General features: G+C 39.3%; 1 protein-coding gene across 2 annotated transcripts; it reads right to left on the bottom strand.

The window, feature by feature from the left end:
• Window positions 1-1,455: 1,455 nt before the first annotated feature.
• Window positions 1,456-18,817, bottom strand: LOC127798240 (NEDD8-specific protease 1). Of its 2 annotated transcripts, XR_008022357.1 has the most exons (3): window positions 18,571-18,817; window positions 2,350-3,325; window positions 1,456-1,704 (listed from the first exon to the last, which is right to left on the bottom strand). XR_008022357.1 is itself a non-coding variant. In XM_052331678.1 (2 exons), the coding sequence occupies exon 2, from the start codon at window positions 3,301-3,303 to the stop codon at window positions 2,617-2,619; it is 687 nt and encodes a 228-aa protein (XP_052187638.1). In that variant the 5' UTR covers window positions 3,304-3,325; window positions 18,571-18,817; the 3' UTR covers window positions 2,171-2,616. The 2 variants fall into 2 exon arrangements, 1 of the variants encoding a protein (XP_052187638.1); XM_052331678.1 differs by lacking the exon at window positions 1,456-1,704 and having other exon boundaries at window positions 2,171-3,325.
• Window positions 18,818-19,737: the final 920 nt, after the last annotated feature.

Genomic DNA, 19,737 nt, shown 5'->3' on the forward strand with positions numbered 1-19,737 from the left:
AATAGAAAAGCGGGAAAACGGTCTATAGATGCCCTTATATAGATATCACTCAAAGATCGAGATCGAGGCCCGATGCATCCAACGAACAAAGATCAAGCGTCATTAATCACCCACAAAGATCTCCCCACCTGGCATGTGTTAAACACTGTGGGTGGAAGTGACGGAATGACTCCCAGTTTGTTCACAACGCCCCCTTTTCTGGACTTGATACCTCGAATCTCGAGACCACATGTGTTACTTGTCAGTACCTCAAAAAACACCCCTTGGAACCATCGAGCTCATCCATATTAAGCTCGACCTTAGCAAGCTCATTCTAAGGTTAAGGCAAATTAAAGCGTTACCACCACCATCTTGCGAACATCCGACCTGGGGGGCTTTGGACCGTACTAATCCATTGGGTCGACCCACAACTTGGCACCTACCCTGGTCCCTAGGTTATATCTAGGCCTAAGAGCTCAAATAATGTTTCCATCTAAGCCGAGATTCTTCTACCAGTAACGGATTCCTTCTACCCCGGACAACGCGTGCACTAATTCTCATCAGCTCATAATTCTTATCAAATCCAAGATCCTGGAAGATGATTCCTATCACTACCATACATCTTGGCCCTCTATCCTCCTACGACGGCCTGTGACGCGCAAAGTATCTTCATCCCTATATAAATCAGCTTGATCATAAGCATTATATGTTCTTGCTAAGTCTTACCAACACTTTGACATTCTGAATCCCTATAGACTTGAGTGTCAAAGTACTTGCAGGTACCAACCACCCCCACCATGCAAATGGTCGGATTGCGACTCTCTACCGCCATTGCAACCATTCTAATAAACCCTCTTAAGTTGAAAGAAACACCTTTAAAAACAAGTGAAAAAATAAACTACCATTACTCATTATAATATTTAGAAGTGTATTTATTATTAGATCTTGTTTTAAAAATTCAAATATTATTATTAATTAATTAAATATTTAAAAACAAATATTTTCAATATTAAAATAAAATAAGAAACCTTATCCTGCATTTTTATGTTGTATTTTGATGAAGAAATTTTAAATGATGTGCTTTTAAATTTTATTATTTAGAATAATACGTGCATAAGCATACTATTTTAAATTATTTTATTTTTGAATTTAAATCTATCTGAAATTTAGATTTAAATTCAAATGCTTTCAATAATTATATACCTAAATAATAATTTTAAATTTTAAAATTCCAAATGAGAGGGTCACATAACTTTGTCTAAAGGAAATTTAATCTTAAGGATAGAAAAACTTTTTCTTAAAAAAAATTATTACTAGTTATTTTGAGTTAACAAAAAATTGCTAATTCAACCAACAATATTTTAGAAAAAAAAAAAATACTACTCTGCCAAATCTCTGACTGGTTCAATTATAAATCTTTTTTTAAAAAAATTAATAAATTGGGATTGCAATTTGTTCAACCAAAGGCATCAAAAAGCAGATCTACCCGTACATTGAATTATAAGCCATGTGTCTTTCTGGTGCCGCGACTGAACAAATCAGACTACCCCTTTGTATATGGAATATTGTCCTTTAAAAAAATAACAAAAATTATTAGGTTAATTCAACCAACATATTTTGTCAAAAAAATAGAAAGCAAAAACTGGCTGGCTCACATCCAATGCTCTCTTAACCTGAGGGATATTTCACTGACGAGGAATTCTTCCTCGTTGAAAAGCACGAAAACTGCACAAACATTATATAATGTTAAGATTAGATGATTACAGATCCCCCAAAGTTACTCTAATAGTCATCAGAAAATCATCAAGGGTTTGAATTCTTAAATTCGAATCTATTTTCTACACAACAATTGAAGATCAGACTCAGATTTATTTTTTTTTATAAAAAATTATGAAACCGAACGATAAAGGCCCCACAAGCGAGAGACCCCAAGATTAGATAATTAAAGGCTAAACCTATGCATTCAAGGAATACGAGCCATACAAACCGGAGATTATGACACTGTTAATATCACATAATCTGGCCAGATCTCATGGGTCACTGGAGTTATAGGGCCTATTATCACATAATATATTTGTTTACCATAAAATTTTCATATTACGATCTATTTTTCACTAAAAAACATTTATAAGAATATAATTTTTCAAATGTAATTTAATGCACAAAAACTTAGCATCATATTTTCAGCAAATAAAAAACGTAAAGTTGGAGATTTAATCCAAGGCAATCCGAAATATGATCCTTGATAAAACAACAACAATAATAATAATACATGTAAAGGGAAACAAAGAGAAAAGTATACCACAATAATAATAATAATAATAATAATAATAATAATAAATGCAAAGGGAAACAAAGAGAAAAATATACCCAGTTCTGCTAAACTGATTACCACACGTATTCATCAGGACCTTCAAAATGCAGGATTCTTCCCTTTCTAATGACGAACCAGCAAGACGGAGAAACTGGATAGTAGTCTTTGCCTTCAAAATGCAGCAGTAAAGGAGCATTGGGCCAAACTTTTGACACGAATGAATCCATGTGTGAGTGAATTACAAGCAGCTAACCTCAAACGCAAAATTCCTGCGCTGCTAAGAGAAGACTTCCAACTCCCAGAAAGCCAGTAATTTAAGAGTTTTACTTCACGGGCATTAAACTTCTTATTAGCATCAAAATTTCATTGCGCATCTCACCAACAGCATATGGAGTAACCTGGTCACTAACCACAGAACACCATAAACCATCTTCATCTTTCGGTTCACCATTTTTATACCAGCTGCATATAGCTTTTGTAATAGCAGCAACATATAAACCACAGTCATAGCCGTTAACTTGTTGTGGGGTTCTGTTGCATTCGAGATATTCACAAGTTGATATTGTATCAGCAATACCCATGTATCTAAAAATAGCTTTGTAAAGCCGTTTGGCATGCCCTGCATTGAGTCCTCCATAGCTATCATGATGTACAAACACTTTAGAGTTCCTGTTGAAAGCAAGTAAGCTCCAATGGCTCCCCCCTTCAGCCTGAGTTACGTCGTTATTATTGTTGACAGGAAAGATTACCAGTTCCTTACCGGGGAGATTAAAGGGGTCTACGAAGTCCCCAAGACTCGCAATATCTGGGCAGTTAGTTATCCAGAAAGCAATGGAAGGGGGGACCAGTAAGATGTCCTCAGAAGGATAACATGAAGAGAGATAACTGAAATAAAATTCAATGATGCGATCATTCAGAAAATATGGACCACTGAGAATGTCCAGATCTGATCGTCTCAGTACCACATCATTGTATGTGAGAATCTTCTCATCTCCTGGTGATTTCCCCATGTCCAGATGCCAATGTGTGTGCCTGGTAAATAAAATTTAATAAAAAATATGAAAAATGGAAAACCACCTTGAGAGACTGAATTTTATCAACAAAGAATGCTAGGGTATCCCTGTAACTAGAATGGGACTCAAAGAAACATGATCTTGGTATAGTTTGTCAAAACTGAGGATTTGAAGGCCAAAATATGCAGATAAACAGACTATAGATAGTGGGTTCCCAGACAGATGGCAATGGCATCCAGGCAAAATTCAACTGCCAGGTCTTGCCAATTTGCTACTCATTCAGAGGTGCTCAACCCAGCTTTGGGGCCTTGCCCTCTCGTTAAGCTTTTAATAGATGGAACTGTATTTATCATGTTAAAACATCCAGGTGCTACTAAGTGATTTATAAGTAGAACAGCAGAGGACTAGTGCAAAACTAGCCAATAATACTCAACATCATTGCTATTTCTCTTGTCAATCTTTAGGCAATTTTTTCAACAATTGCATAAACTCCAGATGCCCTAGGATATTTATAAAAATAAAAGAAAAATAAAAAAACAATTTAATCAATGGCACAAAAAAATCCTTACCCTGATATGGTTATGTCTATCTTCACTCAAATTGATACTCCATTTTTTAAATGTACACTAATACCCCTTTATGGTTTAAGTGAAGTTCAAAAATACTGTATCTGTTAAGAGCTAATGTACATGCACCATAACTTGAATTGCAAAATGATTAAACCATTATAGCCAAATGATGTAAATATCCTTTATATTTCTTTAAAAACTGTACTCCGTTCCTAATCTTTTCTTCACATGCATACCACCCACATCATTAGCCTCTAGCACCGCCATCCACCACCCTTTCTATGCCCCCCCCCCCCCCCCCCCCCCCCTCTTCAAACATGCCCACAACACAACCATCGGACAACCTTCACCTTTTCTGTACAAAAACTCACCAAGCCATTGCCAGCATCAACCCACTACATTAAACACCCCATTCTGTGCACCAAGTCCACCACCCACAATCAAAACAAAACTGCCTCTCACCCCAATCACCCACTTCATTTTCTTTTTCTCTTTTGAACATACCACAACAAACATTTTCACTTTATCTAATCTTTACCCCACACACAATCTCATCACTCTCTCCACCTAAGCCATGACCATTGCCTTTCAGCATCCTACCCATCAATTTTTTTCATAGTTATTTGATGGATGGGCCAAGGTCAATTCCTTTCTGATATTAGGTCAGTTCAGGCCTTTGGCCCTAGGGGTTTAGCCTATGACTGAACTGATTTCACCCTGAACCGATTAATAAAATCACCAAACCAGCCCAAAAAAAAATTATCTTGGTTTGGCTCAGTTATTGGTTCTACTCAAACCCATGAGTACCTTCACAGTGAACCATGGCCATTCACTCTTACTATCAATATATTACCAACCTAAAGTCATATGACATAGTGATAGACTAATGGTTTGTAGGAAGCTACAACTTCAATATTGCCAATCTAGAGCTGTATGATAGACTAGTGGTTTGCAGGAAGCTAGAACCATAATTTGAGGACCTGAATCATTTTAACTTCCCCCCTCCCTCCCTCGTCAAGAGAGTGGTTGTGGTTCCTAATACCAAAGTTGCCAATAGAAAGGGTTCTTTTCTTTTTTAATAGTTGTAATTGGTTGAAAAATTCTTTCACACTTAAAAAAAATGCTACATTTTGCAGTGGTTTTTGATTGCGGCAAAATGATACTGCAGCGGATTTGGTTGTCGTGGGCTATTTTGGGTGTTTTCAACAACCATTGGAATAACCATCGCAAAATATATATTCTACAACAATTTCTTAACTATCGTGTTAGGACCCTAGGGTTTGTCTAGGGTTTAGGAAGGGAATTTGGAAGAAAAGGAGGGAGATTAGACTGAAAGAGAGGAAGCAATAGGAAGAATTGGAGAAGATTTATATAGAGAGAGAGAGAGAAAGAATGGAGAGAAATTGAGAGAGGGAAAATGAAATTCAATTCATTCATAAGCATGTCATCCTCTAACTACTCCAGCCTATTTATAGGCTTACAACTGAAGGTGCTAACAGTTATAACAAAAATTCAAACAAAAGGAAAACATGCAATACTTATTGACTATTTTATCCTTGGGGTCATGACAATCCCCTCTCCTTGAAAGGTTTCTTGTCCCCAAAAAACTTATTACATCCGAACCATTGTTTCTTCATCCAATGCCCATCTTCACCATCTAGTTTCTCCTTTGCCCTTTCTTGTTATTATCTCTTATTCTCCTTTCCTTTTGCTTTCCCTTTTCTTTTTCCTCAACAGTAACAGTACTATGACTTGCTACAACAGCAAGTCCAGCCATCCCCCTTATCCTAATTGCCATTGAGAATGGTTTCAATTGATCCATTATTACTGCAACCATATCATTTCCAATCATATAAAGGAATTCCAACTTCTTTGCAGGCCAAAATCTGATTCGACGTTGCAGCTCTCCAACTGAAATAGGAATAAATAAAACAGCAAAAGTTATGTTCCCCTCAACAAAAGTTTCTTTCGAGCACAAGCAGCCTCCGTCAATCTCTAGCCAACCTTGAATTGTACTCCACTAGGCATTCACTTTGATTAAAGCACCGATTCCCTCACCATTGTAACGTTCAAACTCCAAGGTTGGTGTAGTTATATCCTCTCCCATCTTCACAACCTTTTCTCCTTCCTTATCTTCAATAGAGACTTCCAGGACCTTCATGTCAACTATCCCTTCTCCAATATCCAAACTCCTGAATCGTGTGGCAGCAGCCTCCTTTTCCCTCATCTTCTGAACCACATGGCTGTTCTCCTATTTAGTCGGTTTCAATTGCTCATTTTCTACTAGAGCTAACACCTATAACTGATCTACACCCTTTGAAGTAACAGCAAGACTGTCACTCACAGCAACTGCAGGATTGTGCAAGACCTCGGCCTCCTACTTCTTCCTTTGGTCCAAGTCCTCGTTGCATGGTTGTCTTTCATCATTGGCGTGGAACCTATCTGCAACGTCATCCTCATCTTCCGATGCTACTCCATCAGCTTTCTGCCAATATAAGCTATGATTTGTCATGATCTGCGTAGCAAAGGGGAGTGGTATAGTAATTAAATGTAATAGGACGGGGAGGAATAGCAAATTAGTAGAACATGCTATAGGGGGTGGTACAAAGTTTGTTGCTGCTTTAGGTAGGCTGTACATTCCCTGTTGTAAGCAGTTACCCGCACAAGGGGGGAGAGGATCCAGCTATATATATAGCTGATTCCTTCCACCTTATTGTCATGCAATTATCCTAAGAGATTCTGAATATTCTCTCTGCCTCATTCTATCTCTCTTTCTCTCCCTAATTTCTCTCTCGATCTCCCTCTCTTTCTCCTTTGATCAACCTACTGAACAAGAATTACTGGTCAGATCCTTAGGAGTTGACATTTTAGTATCAAAGTCGGTGTCTTAGGTAATGCTCGGATCTGTGAGAAGCCATCGCCATGGCTGATGGAACGAGAATGAAACAAATGGAAAACCAACTACAACAAGTTTCGACAGAATGGCTGAAATGCAGACTAGGGTCGGTACTCTCGAATCATTAGTTAGAGTAGGGGTGGATAATTGGATTACTCAAGCGATGGAAAGATGGTGTGAAGAAAACCGAGAGCAGAGTGCTCTGTTGAGGGGACAAGTGATGGAGCAGATGCAATAGTTCGTAAGGATATTCGCATCCCAGCAACCCGTAAGACTCTCAATGGAGTTCCCTCCTAGAGATAGGTTGGAACCGATCCTTCCTAGAGTGGGGATGGAGCCTCCACCTGTAGGAATGTCGGAATTTGAATTAGAACTGAAGATGGTGGAGGAAAGCATGTTGGGGAGAAGGCTCGGAGCTCAGGCTCATCAGAATCAGCCGAACTTCCCTGTGCCAAAATTGGAGATCCCACTCTTTGATGGGGAGAACCCGACGTGGTGGATAAGGAGGTGTGAGAGGATGTTCTCCTTATACCAAGTTCAAGAACAATAGAAAGTCACTCTGGCATCTGCTTCCTTGAATGATATGGGAGACGCTTGGTTCTAGGGATGGCTTGCGACTAAAGAGGGGAGCCCATGGAATGTGTTTGTTGGAGACCTTTGTGCGAGGTTTGGGGATAAGAGTTTGAGGGATGTGATCGAAGAATTTAATAAGTTCAAGCAAGATGGAACGGTGCAAGCCTATCAGCTCAAATTTGAGGAGCTGAGGTCCTTGATGGTGGTGCATCAACCCCATTTGTCGGAAGAATATTTTGTGTCGAGTTTTATTAGTGGCCTGGGAGACGAGGTGAGGCCAATGGTTAAAATGATGCAACCACGGACAGTGGAGCAAGCCGCTGACAGTGCAAGGTTGCAAGAAATGACAATTGAGGCCCTGATGAAGAAACAGAGGAGCCAAGTCACTTGTGGATGGAAGGCAGGAAACAGTCACTGGAAGGGATACGGGACATAGTGGCAAATGAGTCTTAGCCTTGCCTTTGACGATTACTAACCCTGCCAATGGGGGGAGATTGATGGAACAGAGGCACCAAGCGGGTCTCTGCTATAAGTGCGGAGATAAATACTTATTTGGGCATAAGTGCAAAAGGCAATTGTTGATATTAGAAGCATAAGAGAATGAAGAGGTAGAGGTAACCCCAGAAATTGATGAAGAAGATAAATGGGAGATTTCTATGCATGCCCTAAAAGGATCAGCCAACAACAAGATAATTAAGGTGGAGGGGAGCGCTCACACTATTCCGGTGGTGGAACTCATAGACAGTGGGAGTACCCACAGTTTCTTGGATAAAGCCATGGCCCAAAAGTTAGAATGTGAGATCTCAAACTCTCGCCCTCTGTCAGTGATAGTAGAAAATGGTAACAAGGTCTTGAGTCAGTCCTCTTGTTTGGGGTTTTGTTGGGAAATGAACGGAGAAGAATTTGTGGCTAATTTGAGGCTACTTAAGCTGGGGGTTGTGATGTGGTGCTTGGAGTAGACTGGATGAAAGGGGTTAGCCCTATTAGTTTCGAATTCAACAAAATGGAGGTAACCTTCGAAAAGGATGGAAAGAAAAAGACTCTAACAAGCATCCATGAGTCAAGGATGTGTAAAATGATCTTGGGAAAGAGATTGCAAAGGATGCTTAGGAGCAAACTCTCCCAAGTAGCCCAGCTCTTTTCCATACATGCCATGGAACCCACTCAAGAAAAATGGGAGCAAGAAGGGGAGTTGACAGTAACGGTGAATAATAACTCACATGAACCCTGGAAGGTACAAGAAATCAACTCTCTTAACATGCTTTTAATTGAATTTAGGGACCTCTTTTCCAAACCAGTTTCCCTACCACCCAAAAGTCCATATGATCACGCCATTAACCTTAAACTCAATGCAAAACCTGTTAACCTAAGATCTTACCGTTACCCACCTAGACAGAAGACTGAAATTGAAAAGCTCATTAAGGATATGTTACAAAAGTCTATCATACAATCAAGCCATAGCTCATTTGCATCCCCCGTGTTACTTGTCAAAAAGAAAGATGGTTCATGGCGGTTTTGTATCGATTATCGCCAACTCAATACCATGACCATCAAAGACAAGTTTCCCATACCTATTGTGAAAGATTTGCTTGATGAATTGAAAAATGCTTCTTTTTTCATCAAACTTGACCTAAGATTCGGTTATCATCAAATTAGGATGAGGCCGGAAGACATTCCCAAAACAACCTTTAAAACCCACCAAGGGCATTATGAATTCATTGTAATGCCCTTTGGCCTCGCCAATGCTCCAGCAACCTTTCAAGCATTGATGAACTAGATTTTTGACCCCTATTTACGCAAATTTATATTGGTATTCTTTGATGACATTTTAATTTACAACCCTACTTTTGCCCAACACCTAGACCACCTGAAAATTACCCTTGAGGTCCTTAGATTCAATAAATTGTATGTTAAAGAGTCGAAATGTGCCTTTGCACAAAAGCAGGTGGAATATCTAGGGCATATTATATCAAAAGCAGGGGTAAGTATTGACCCTAACAAGGTGGCAGCAATGATTGCTTGGCCTAGACCTCAGAATGTCAAGGGATTGAGAGGATTCTTGGGGCTAACCGGCTACTACCGCTGGTTTGTAAAAGGATATGGTGTCATCAACTAACCCCTCACCAACCTATTGAAGAAGGACGAATTTCAGTGGGACTCCAAGGCAGAAGAGGCTTTCTGTGAGCTTAAACAAGCCATGAGTGAGGTGCCAACCCTAGGCCTACCAGACTTCAACAAGCCTTTTGTTCTTGAGACAGATGCGAGTGCTAATGGTATTGGGGCAGTGTTGGTTCAAGAGGGGAGACCATTAGCGTTCCTAAGCCAAGCCCTATTGCCTAGGCACCTTGGGCTAATTATTTTTGAAAATGAGCTATTGGCAATATTAGGCAGTGGATAAATGGCGTCATTACCTGGAAGGAGAAAGATTTGTAATTAAAACAAACCACGAGAGTCTGAAATTCTTGCTACAGCAGAAGTTGCACACACAACTGCAACGGAAGAGAATGACAAAGCTAATGGGATTGGATTATATAATCCAATACATGAAAGGAAAGGAAAACCTAGCAGCCGATGCTCTGTCTAGATGTTTTGAGGAAGGGAGTCTGGCTGCAATCACAACCATCATTCCCGATTGGTGCTAAGAGGTGGTTGACAGTTATGAAGCAACTGAAAGGACCAAGGAGCTTCTTCAGCAGCTGGTGGTAAACCCAACATCAAGGTCGGGTTACACTCTGAGCAATGGCTTAATTCGGTATCAAGGGAAGTTGGTGATAGGGGAGGATGAAGAGCTAAGGAGGAAAATAATAGAAGCACTGCATGCCTCCCCTATAGGGGGACATTCGGGTATTGAGAACATCTACCACAAGGCCAAACAATTATTCCAATGGCCAAGAATGAAAAGGTATGTCAAGGACTTTGTATTAGGTTGTGATACTTGCAGGAGGTGCAAGTCCGAGAATGTAGCCAAACCAGGGCTACTAAAGCCTTTGAATATTCTTGGGAGAGTATCTCAATGGATTTCATTGAGGGACTTCCCAAATCAAAAGGAAGGGACTGCATCATGGTGGCAGTAGACAAGTTCACCAAGTATGGTCACTTCATCGAGTTGATTCACCCCTATGCTGCTCAGGACGTAGCAAAGGTGTTTCTGGATCAGGTCATTAAGCTACATGGAACACCTAAAAGGCCAGAGTATCTGATCGCAACAAGATTTTTACTAGTTTGCTATGGAAAGAGTTGATGGAATCGTTGGGCGTTAAGCTTCATATGTCGACTGCTTGCCACCCTGAATCGGATAGCCAAACCGAAAGGGTGAATCAATGCTTAGAGATGTATCTAAGATGTTCTTACTTCCTACAACCAAGAACCTGGCACAAGTGGCTTCCTACGACCCAATGGTGGTACAACTCTAGCCACCACAGCTCCATAAAGAGGTCTCTTTTTGAAGCCCTCTATGGCTATAAACCGCCATTGCTACCATCCCTAGGAGACTCTTCTATAGTAGCAGCCCTAGATGTTTACCTTCAACAAAGGCAGCAAGCCTTGCAGGTGCTCAAAAATGAATTAGCTAATTCCCAGAACCGAATGAAGCAATTTGCAGATAAGAGAAGGAGCGAAAGGGAATTTCAGGTTGGTGAATTGGTGTATTTGAAGCTTAAGCCGAGTCACCTAAGGGTTTTAATGCAAAACCCCAACTCAAAGTTAAACCCAGGATTCTATGGTCCATTTCCCACCACTACAAAGGTGGGAAATGTAACCTATAGGTTGAAGCTACCAGAAAGCTCCAACACCCACTCAGTATTCCATGTTGCACTCCTCAAAAAGTCAGTAGGAGCACAATCAACGATCCCTATCCTACCCTCTCTCCCAAATGCCAATGCCAGCACTAAGGAACCTATAGTTGTGTTGGATAGAAGGGTAATCTACAGGCACGGGTGTAACGCCCTGTCTTCCCAAAACGAGCATTATCTCGAGATTTCGAGAATATTTTTTTTTTCAACATCATACACACAACATAAGTCTCTCGATATACATACCCTCATCATAATCATTTCCCGACAATCCCAATTATACCTTCTCAGCATATCAAAATTTAAAAATTAATAGACTAAGACAGGTATTATCAATCATATCAGCGGAAACAAGATCGAAACCTCGATATATAACTGACAATTCTTTTTACAGTAACCAAATCGATATTTCACATGAAAATATCAAAATATTACATAACCTCTGAACATCGTAATCATAGACAAAAACCTACGAAAATTAAACATAGCAGCTACATCTCGATGACATTCTTTCCCTTAGCGCCACTGCTTTCACATGGAACGTTTGAATATTCCAGGAACATAGTCCAAATTAGATGTTGAATCATCTAAGTGAGAATTCAAAAACATTTTCATGTAGATATGAAAAATCATATATAAAACCGACAAATCCTGACATGCCCCAGCCTAAGAGAATCCCACATAGCACTTAGCCCTAACCGGGGAAAATGCAATCTCTCTAAAGGCGACATAACCCCATCAACCCATTGGCAAACACAATCCTACTTAAGAGAGATAAGCTCGACACATGAACCCGGGAATCACCCCATTGTCATTGTTAGGCATTATGCTCCTACTCAAAAGCATTCCAAAACCCAACGCAACCTTAGCCCCAAGAGTATCACATCAGCACTATGATCAACGATACCTCGGTATTAATGCTATTGCTCAAAGGAACTTGGGGTGGTGTCCACTCTCAGCCCCGCCACTTGGGTACCGTAAGATGAAGTCCGTCTCAGCCTCGTCCCAAGTGGGTCACATAACAATAATCCTCGGCACGCATCCCGAGTGCTATCACTCGAGGGCCACGTCACAGGATTACAACCCACGTCCCACATGGACAACACAACATGCCAATGCCGAAAAATCATACATGCATAAAATCAACATCTCAATGTATGCAATTTATCGTACAAAATCTAATACAGGCGCAAATAATCATTTGTAAAACCATCAATAAACCTGGCCATGAGGATGAACCCTCACAGTAAACCATTTATATGCCACAAACAAGTTTTTCGATAGAACCACTCACCTTTAGGCGCAATTCGAATTCTTATTGAAAAGCGCGGTACGCCTCGATTTGCGTGCCCACCTCGAACTTCGCACGAGTCACTTCACCTCAAGCTGTAAGGTACCCTAATCATCCAATAACCATCAAAATATAATTTTCTCCTTAATTTTTCTCACATTTTCTCATTTTTCTCCTATTTTTTATCACTAATAATCCAGAATAATTATCTACACAACTATTTTCTCAAATGTTTTTACATAATAATTCATAAAATATTTTTATGAAAATAATAAAAAAATTCCAAAAATACCTGAGCCCTCACGCGCGGGCGAGTGGTTCTGCGAGTGAGGACAGCGCGTGCACTGTACGCGCATCGTCTCCTCCGGCGAGCTGGTCGCCGGCCGGCGACCGGAATTTGACCCCGACCACACCTCCTGGAAGCTCTCTCTTAGTCGATCACAATGGTACCCTTGGGCGCCCAAAATAACCACCGAAGGCCTCCAAATCCGGCAAAATCAGTCCCGATCCGGCCACTGCATGCGACTTTCCGGCCACCCTCAAAACTCCTTCAAATCACCTCTAAAATTCACGAAACTTACCAGAATTTCTTCTCTTGACTCAAGGATCAAAAGCCCCTTATTGGCTTTCCTCGATTCGCCCTCAAAATCGAGCAATTTGCTGCTCCAAATTCGGACAAAACCCTTGGCTATTTATAGGCCAAAACCGACCCCCACGTGGCCAATTTCCGGCCAAAACTTCTCTCACACGCCTCCTAGACCGTCCTTGGCCATGCCCTGATGAGATTTGCTACCCAAATCTCTGATTTTTCAGGCCAAAATCACGGCCAAATCTGCCATGCTTTGGCAGATTTTCAAAAATTGTAGTTTGGCCCTCTTGAAATTTCCTTTTACATTTTGGCCCTTATCCTCAAGCCCCTGATCTTTCTAGCACCATCACTAAGACCCTCAAGATTAGTACTTCTCATTTCTCCCTTGAAACTTTTGAAAAATTATCGTTTTGACCTCCCTCTGGCAAATTTAAAAAATTGCACTTAAGCCCGACTGATCGTTTTGACCTTAAATCCACTCGATTCCACCCGAAATCGCTTAAGGGTTGTTCTATACATCAAATATTAGTCATTGACATGCTCCGTTGACTTTTCGGACGTCTCTTACGTCGATTCGATTTTCTCAGCCCGGTCGACAGCTGTACCGAAAACTGTTTCCGATCCAATTTCTTTCATCACCAAAAATCATAACTTATATTACTTGATGATACTATACCATTTTTCTTAATTATCTAGGGTACGAGGTACTCCCTTCGGTCGATTTGGCGATTTATTTTACTTTTAAACCCACTTTTCAGTATTTTAAATTCATCTAAATTATGCGATGACCTCACACAGATATGGGGTATTACAACGAGGCTCCCATTCCTCAAGTTCTCATCAAGTGGTCTCATCTCCACTCGGATAATAATACATGGGAATATCTTCCAAACGTTCTCCGCCAGTTTCCAAGAGTGGCCAGCCTCCTCCACATTTCTTGAGGACAAGAAAATTTTGTAGGGAGGGGTAATTGTCATGATCCGCATAGCAAAGGGGGGTGGTATAGTAATTAAATGTAATAGGAATGGAGGAATAGCAAATTAGTAGAATATTCTCCTTCGATCAACCTGTTGAACGAGAATTACTAGTCAAATCCTTGGGAGATGACATGATTTTCACTGATATCCATGTGTGATCTCTCTTCATTGCTGGAGTTTTCAGTTACAACTGGCCAATCCAACTCCAAATTTTCCTTAGATTCTAGCTGGTCATAATTTGCAGCCTTAGAGGCTCCTTCAATCTGTTGCCTGCTCTCCATAGATCCGTTAGGTTGCAGCCCATGCTTCCTAAGGATGGCTTCCAAGGCGAGTTCCTGCAACCTTGCTTTCTAGGCCGCCTCTTTCATTGTTGCAGGCATCATCATTTTGACCATTAACCTCAATTTTTCCTTCAAACCACAAACAAATATTGATACAAAATAGTGCTCTGTCAGGGTTGGCTGAGCACTCCACATTAGGGGCCTTAGCTCCTCAAATTTAACCCAATAATCAGCCACCAATCCCTCCTGCCTTAAATTGTTGAACTCCTCAATCACCTTAGTCATGTTCTTCTTCCCAATTTGGTCATGTAAATTTCCGGCAAGATCAGTCCCCCTGGCCTTCCCTTCCCTAGGCATTGGGGCGTGATGGGGAGTGAGGGAAGATGAACCTCTTACCTGAATTTCTAGTTTCAAGGCTAATAGTTCCTCTGCCTCTTACAAGCCATAGGTCATAGGAAGGGTACCATAGTTGGGCAGAATTGGATCAGCTGCTACTCAGGGAGGAAAATATGGTGGAAACCAGAATTGATGTGGCGAAAACAGCATATTGAACATGCTGTTGATCTGTTGGCCATGTTGCTCCCTTGCCTTCCGATGCCTCTCTGCATTCCTTCTTGAGAGGCAGCTACATTCTCCCATATGTTTTCTCTTATGGTCACAATATCCCCTCAGCTTTGGGTCATTACCCCATGTGTTGGTGTCATACTGAACCTTAACGCCTCCATCCTCGACTCCAGCTGCTTTAATCCAGTTCTTTCGGCCATCACTCAATTGTTCGCACTGACTTTACCTCTGTAACGGCCTCTTGTTAATCGCCTCTTATGCAGCTTTCAAGGGCCTCTTCGAAAACTTATTCTAATACTAAAATTCAGCAACCCAAGCCAATGCAACTATTGCTTCCAGTTCAGCAACCTCAATTCCGGCTACTGAACGTACTCCAGATCAATTTCCCAAGTCACCAAAATTCTGTCCGAGATCGCCTCACATTAGTCGCCTCGGAGAATCACTCGCCTCACAGTAGTTGCCTTGGTCAAATAGCCAAGGATTCCTCCTGCTTCGCCTTGGCAATTCAAATCTGAACCGAAATTCACAGCCGTAAGACTTCCTCACCTCTCGCCTGAATCAAGTCAAAGATCGCCTAAGTCCACTATCGTTGTCGACGATCAATTGTTATGAACTTAAATAGCCGTTTGCGGACAGTTTTCAATCTCAATCGCTCAAGGCTCTGCTTCAATCGCAACTTCCTTTTCTGTCGTAATCAGTACCCTCGTCCTTCACTCAATCACTGTTCAAGGACCGCGAAACCACTGGCTCTGCTGCGATCTGCTTGGAGTCACTGTCGAAGCTCCCCTGGCCTGCGTTATCTTCAATTCCGAGCCGAAGCTTTCCTTGCTTCCCTTCGCCTTTCAAATCCAAGTTCAATTCCGAATTCAATCGTTGAGGCTCTACTTTCGATTCTTTCGAATTCAGTACCTCTAATCTGCAATTGAATTGTCGATCACAGCCTACAGTCCGCAAGAACTTGTGTCTCACAATCGCCCTCCTAATTTGCTTCTGTAGCCAAGACAGCCTTCAAATTCCGAACCTAACGCAACGAGTTTGCCAATTGTCAAACTTGCTTGCATCTGCTTGTCATCGCTACAAATTAAAGATTGTTGGACCTATTTCCACGCCGTGCCTTAACTCCTCGCCCAATCACCGTCTACTGGCTCCGTAATCACTGGGATTTCACTTATCTCTACCTTGGCTCACAATCATCGAACTCTGCTTCACCTAAATCCACCGAGATCTGGATCTGCTTCACATCCAGTTTTGGACTTGATTAACTCAATCAAGTCAACTGAGAATTTCCCCACATTGAACCGCACTCCGACGTTCAGCGATCATTACTTCCTCTTCCAACTTCACCTAGTTCCATCACTGGAACTCACGAAGCAGCCTCGATCAGTTTCGCAGCCTAGCGTTTGAACTCACATGCCGCTACCGGATTCTGTAGTAGCCTTCAAATTCCAAGAATCAACCTCCGTCGGAATTTGTTGCACAGAATAGCCTTGGTCAATTGCTACAACTTCCAGATCATAGCAGAGAATCGTCGGCTCTGATACCAAATGTTACGACCCTAGGGTTTGGCTAGGGTTTAGGAAGGGAATTTGGAAGAAATGGAGGGAGATTAGACTAAAAGAGAGGAAGAAATAGCAAGAATTGGAGAAGATTTACACACACACACAGAATAGAGGGAAATTGAGAGAGGGAAAATGGAATTCAATTCATTCATAAGCATGCCATCCTCTATACTCCAACCTATTTATAGGCTTATAACTGAAGGTGCTAACAGCTATAACAAAAATTCAAACAAAAGGAACACATGTAATACTTATTGACTATTTTATCCTTGGGGTTGTGACACATCGCAATTATTTATTTATTTATTTATTTTTGTGAGGTTTCTTATTGTTTTGTGACAATTGTTGATCGTCACTAATATTTATCTTCATTTTTCAAAAAATGTTAGACAATATTTTGTGGTGGTATTGAAACCGTTGCAAATATATATATATATATATTTTATTTATTGTGACGGTTATATAACCACCATAAAACATAATTTTTTTAAATTATTTTTCCTTTTTTTTTTTGTTGCGGTTCACCAAACCACTTCTAAATATAAAACATTTATTAATTAGCAGCGATAGTCTACCAAACCGTCGCTAAAATAAAATTTTATTTCTATATTGCAAACCTATGTAATTATTTTAGCTGCTAAATTTATAAAACTTTTCATGTCTATATTTGTTTGTTTTGGTACCCAAAACAACCATAATTCCCTTAATAACCTATATACCCAACTCACAACACATTTTTTCAACCTGTATGACTATCAAACCTAGAAATATATTCAAATAAATCCAACAATCCAAATTGGTCAAAACATAGCCAATCAAAAGAAAGATTAAAATTTGTTTAAAAATATTTAAATAAATCAAACGTACATCAATATCCTAATCACACGCCTTGAAACATATATCCAAACAAGTCAAACATCATCAATATCCAAATTAATCCACTTAAAGACATTCAAATATCTCAAAAATACTCAAGCAATTTAAAATACAAATCAAATCTACTGGTTTGGAGGTTGTTGTGGCTCATGAATGTCATGACTGGTTTGCACCACTTGATTGCTTGTGTCCAATTATGCCTCTAAAGTTTGTACTCTATTGTTACTTGACTGCTTGATTATTTGTACTCGTGAATGTCATAATCACTTGCTGTTATATGAACATTCTACAAGAAAGGTAAATTACAAGACGATCACAATGAAATAAATGGTTTATATACAAAATTTAGATAATGAAAGTTAAGCAAATGAAAGGTTTAGTAGTAATTACAGAAAAAAAAAAAAAAAAAAAGGTCTAGTAGTGCCATTTAACCAAGATAAACCAAACCGAACTAACTACTAGTGGCACAATTAACAAAAAACAAACACAGCATAATATTATTCGATAAATCACAAACATTCGGAGTGAGTGGTTATCAATACATGACATGTCGCTTGAGGCTTTGGCCTTTGGATTGATAATTCTTTTTTTTTTTCTAAGTAAACTCTATCAATGAAGCTAAAGACTACAACAAAAGGATACAGTTATCATAGAGCTAAAGTACGACGAGGAAACAGGAGTCTCCTAGACACGGGTTGCTTCCTCAAAAGAATCTTCTCTAAGAACGTGAGCACTATTTGAAATGATCTTTACAACATCTTGAGTTGTGGAATCCATTTATCTCTACCAACTGCTAATGGTTTTTACTCCTTGCGACTTCTCTTTCAATCCATTCATTATCTCCGCATGTCTATTAAAAATTATAACCAATTTAAATTTAAATTATGTTAAGTTTACTTGTACACCAACTATATTATTTATTTTAAATCCTTTTTTCTAATAATGTTTGCAGCTGCAGCTTGCAACAATGTGCCAGCGCCGACTGGTGATTCCAACCATCAAGATTGATCGTCAGTTTCTCCCAAGTACGGTGAATCACGTATCCAAAAGCTAGAGTAATCCAACGGTTGGATTTTAGTATATCTAAATTTTAATTTTAGGTATATTTAAAATTTTCCGGCGAAGTTTTCGGTTATCGGAATCTATAATCGGTCTCCCTGATCACCGTGACTACCATGCTCAAAAAATCAATATCATCCAACGGCTCTTTTTTTTGTGGATCTAACTTCAAAAATTAGGTAAAACACTATATATATATATATATATTTATTTATATGCATACACACATATTAACTTACCTGCAGCAGCGGTGGTGGAGCGGTGCGGCAGCTGCGGTTGCGGAGCAGTGCGGCAGCGGCGGTGGCGGAACGGTGCTGTAGCGGCGGAGGGAAGCGGTGTGGCGGCCTGCTGCGAAGAGAAGACGGTGGCCGGCGGCGGAAGGACGGATCTCTCTTGATCGCTGAAAGGGGTTGGGGATGAAGTGGGGAAGAGCAAGGGCTCTTTAGGGAGTTTAATATCGGGTCAGGCTACTTTTACACTATCCTGTGACTATACAATAGTGCAAGAATGATCAAAATACGCTACAGCTCACGTCCGTCTCATAGTGAGGCTGGAGAATATTTTAGATATTTTTATATTATTATATAATCTAAAATATACATAATAATATAAGAATAATATTTTTCTTTAATATCTGTATGTTTGAGAGTGAATATATATTTTAATTTTTTTATTAATTTTAATATTAAATATAATTTAGTTTTTTAATTTAAGTTTGTTAAAGAATAGTAATTTTCTAATTTTTTATCAAAAAATTAGTTTATTAATTTCAAAAAATAGTTTTTACTAATAATAATGTTTAATTCATTTTTTAATTATAAAATTTACAATTTTAAAAAATTAATAGTATTTTATGCTTATTTTTTATTAGTTGTAATAGTAATTATAATTTATTGTTAAATATAATTAAAAATATATACATTTTATAATTTTATAAAAAAATCATACTATTTTTTATGGTGTACAAAAATTTGTTACAAAAATCGCTACTGCAATATGTTGTATAAGAAATAAGTTATAACTATAGGTTGTTTTGAAAATCGTTGTTAAATATTGCTTAAAAAAGTATTTCTTAAAAAAAATCATAAAAAATTATATATGATAGTTAAAAAAAAAGAAGAAGTTAAAACCGTCGTAAAATGCTAATAAGAGAAATAATTAATATACTAAGAAACCGCAAAATAGTAATAAGAGAAATAATTTTCTAAAACTATTGATGAATCAGTTAAATTTAGGAAACCAGTCCATTATATATCATGAAAGATTTGAATTTTAATAATTAAGAGAAACTGATTTCTGGCTGGATGGAGACATATATATAAAAGTCACCCGTCAAATGTATTGAAGTCTGCATTAATTAATGACTAGGCATGTGTATACTGCAGGTATAACAATTCATTAAGAAA

Source organism: Diospyros lotus, chromosome 3 (genome assembly GCF_014633365.1).
Source record: "Diospyros lotus cultivar Yz01 chromosome 3, ASM1463336v1, whole genome shotgun sequence".
In the NCBI taxonomy this organism is placed as follows: Eukaryota; Viridiplantae; Streptophyta; class Magnoliopsida; order Ericales; family Ebenaceae; genus Diospyros; species Diospyros lotus.

Coding starts and splice junctions, on each gene's coding strand:
- LOC127798240 (XM_052331678.1), bottom strand. CDS start 3,303: ATGGGGAAATCACCAGGAGATGAGAAGATTCTCACATACAATGATGTG.